This window comes from Phocoena phocoena, chromosome 15, assembly GCF_963924675.1.
Source record: "Phocoena phocoena chromosome 15, mPhoPho1.1, whole genome shotgun sequence".
Lineage (NCBI taxonomy): Eukaryota > Metazoa > Chordata > Mammalia > Artiodactyla > Phocoenidae > Phocoena > Phocoena phocoena.
Window position 1 is genome coordinate 6,720,560 of NC_089233.1, and position 2,351 is coordinate 6,722,910.

Genomic DNA, 2,351 nt, shown 5'->3' on the forward strand with positions numbered 1-2,351 from the left:
GTCCGAGAGGTGGGAGTGGTAAGAAGAGGTCAGTCAGGTGGTCAGGATGGGAAGCCTTCAGAATTTCCTGATGGGCTGGAGATGCGTGAAGAGTCACAGGTGGCTATGCGCCTTTGGCCTTCGCAGCTAGAAACCAGTTGCCCTCAGCTGTGGGAAGGAAGGCTGCAGATGGGGCAGAGTTCTGTAGGCAAGCCACTGGTCAAGCTGTGCCTGCCCCTTAGGTAGCTCCCCTGCCGGTTCTCCTGCTTACAGGTCTTCTTCTTCCCAAGTTCCACCACTTCCCTACCCCTTAGCTGGGGGTGAGGGGGGTGTCAGAGCCTTCTTCCTAAGGAGAAACCAGGGGGGACCCTCCCTCCCACGGGAAGGACATCTCAGGTCCCCCTGTGGCGTCTCTTCCCTTCCCCCTCCCGCCCTTCCCCAGAGCCTGCCCAGGGTTGGTACCCTAAGGCAGGGCTGGGAAGGGAACCTGAGCCACCAGCCTGCTCACACTAAAGCACAGCCTGGGGACAGGGAAAACCTTGTCACTGTCACTTTAAGTCTCCTGAGGGAGGGGGTCCTCGACCCTGGATTCACCACCCTGAGGAAGACAGAGAAGGAAGTGAGGCAGGTTTGCGGAGAGCACCAAGCAGCGCTCCTAGGGCCCGCTCACACGTAAAAACTTCCTGCGATGAGACCGGAAACACAGGTGCTGTCCCCACCACGGCAGCCCCCCGAGCCTGGGCCAGAGGGGAGCCATGGACAGGCCCCGGGCCCTGGGCCTGCTCTTGGCGCTGCTGACTCTCTGCATCACTGCTGGTGAGTGGGGGCCAGAGAGAGGCAGAGGCCATGGGGATGGGGCAGAGACCCAGGCCTGGGTCCTAGCTCCTGTGCCCATATCCCACAGGGACTCCTGAGGTGTGGGTGCAGGTTCAGATGGAGGCCACCGAGTCCCCGTCCTTCACTGTCCGCTGTGGATTCCTGGGATCTGGCTCTATCTCCCTGGTGACTATAAGCTACGGGGGCCCCGATGGTGCCGGAGGGACCACGCTGGCTGTGTTGCACCCAAAGTTCGGCACCCAGCACTGGAACCCTGCCTGCCGGGCCCACTGGGAAACCAGAACCAGCATCTCCCTCACCTTGGAAGAGTCCGAGGGGAGAAGCTCCAGTCCCAACACCACCTTCTGCTGCAAGTTTACTTCCTTCCCCGAGGGCTCCCAGGAGGCCTGTGGGAACATCTCCCTCAGCCCAGACCAAGGTGGGGCTGATGAGGAGAGGGGGCCCTGGGAGGACAGGGAGGGACTTGGGGGTGCCAGGCACCTAACCGGTATGTCTCTCTCTGTGCACAGGGCTCCCTGCTCCTACTCCAGCCACCATGCTGCGAGCTGACCTGGCTGGGATCTTGGGGGTTTCGGGGGTCCTTCTCTTTGGCTGCGTCTACCTCCTCTACCTCCTGCGTCGGCAAAGGCACTGGTGAGACCCAGCCCCTGCTGATCCAAATCCCCACAGCACTGGGCCAGCCACATGCTTTGCCTCTGACCCTCCTAACTCTCTCCCAGGTCTGTCATGAAGCTTCAGCCACCCAGCCACAGCAGCCCCCAGACACAGAGGAGAGCAAGTGTGAGGATCGGGGGATGGCTTTGGAGAGGGGAATGGAGGGGGCTGGAGGTGGGGAGCCATGAGGTGGAGCCTCACTTGAGCCTCCTTCCCCGTCTCCCCTGCAGGCAGCCGGCCAAGCCTCCCTGACCTCTCTCCACATCCCCTATGCCACCATCAACACCAGCTACTTCAGCCTGGCAACTCTGCACCGGGTCCTTCCACCCCAGCCCCTACCCAGGTGGGCGCTGCTCCCCAGCCAGAGCCCCGTCTCCTGGGCACCCCTGCCGGCCTCCACTCGCAGCAGCTTCATCTCTGTTGAGAACCGACTCTACGCTCAAGCAGAAAAGGGGCCTCTCCACGCCGGCACCGACCTCGTCCCGCTCCCGGACTGTCTGGGGCGCAGAGCCATGGAGGGGCGTTAGGAGTTCGATGAGAGGGACCCCAAGTCCACTCTGCCTTTCTCCTCTCCTGGGCCCCTGGAACCCCCTTCTGCTGGGTGTGTGTCCTGGTGGTCCACTGTCTTTGCACAGCTTGTTTTATTCTCAGGCTTCCAGTAAGTGTCTCCACACATACCCCTCCAGGGCCCACTTGCTGTGGATGTGGTCAGCACGAGTGCATGCGTGGGCGCACGTGTATGTATGTGAAGTGACAAAACCCCATCCTGGGTCGTTTCCTGTTTTCAAGTCCCCAGCCCTCCCAGATGAGGTTGATAACTAAACCAACAAGAATGGTTTTTCTGACCTGGGCTTTGGCTGGGCCTTTTTTTCTTTGGGGCG

At 61.3% G+C, this 2,351-nt stretch overlaps 1 protein-coding gene across 1 annotated transcript; it reads left to right on the forward strand.

Annotated features, from left to right (window-relative positions):
* Positions 1-400: 400 nt before the first annotated feature.
* On the forward strand, positions 401-1,997 carry PVRIG (PVR related immunoglobulin domain containing). Its single transcript, XM_065892351.1, has 5 exons — positions 401-795; positions 884-1,234; positions 1,326-1,449; positions 1,536-1,596; positions 1,701-1,997. The coding sequence occupies exons 1-5, from the start codon at positions 735-737 to the stop codon at positions 1,995-1,997; spliced, it is 894 nt and encodes a 297-aa protein (XP_065748423.1). The 5' UTR covers positions 401-734.
* Positions 1,998-2,351: the final 354 nt, after the last annotated feature.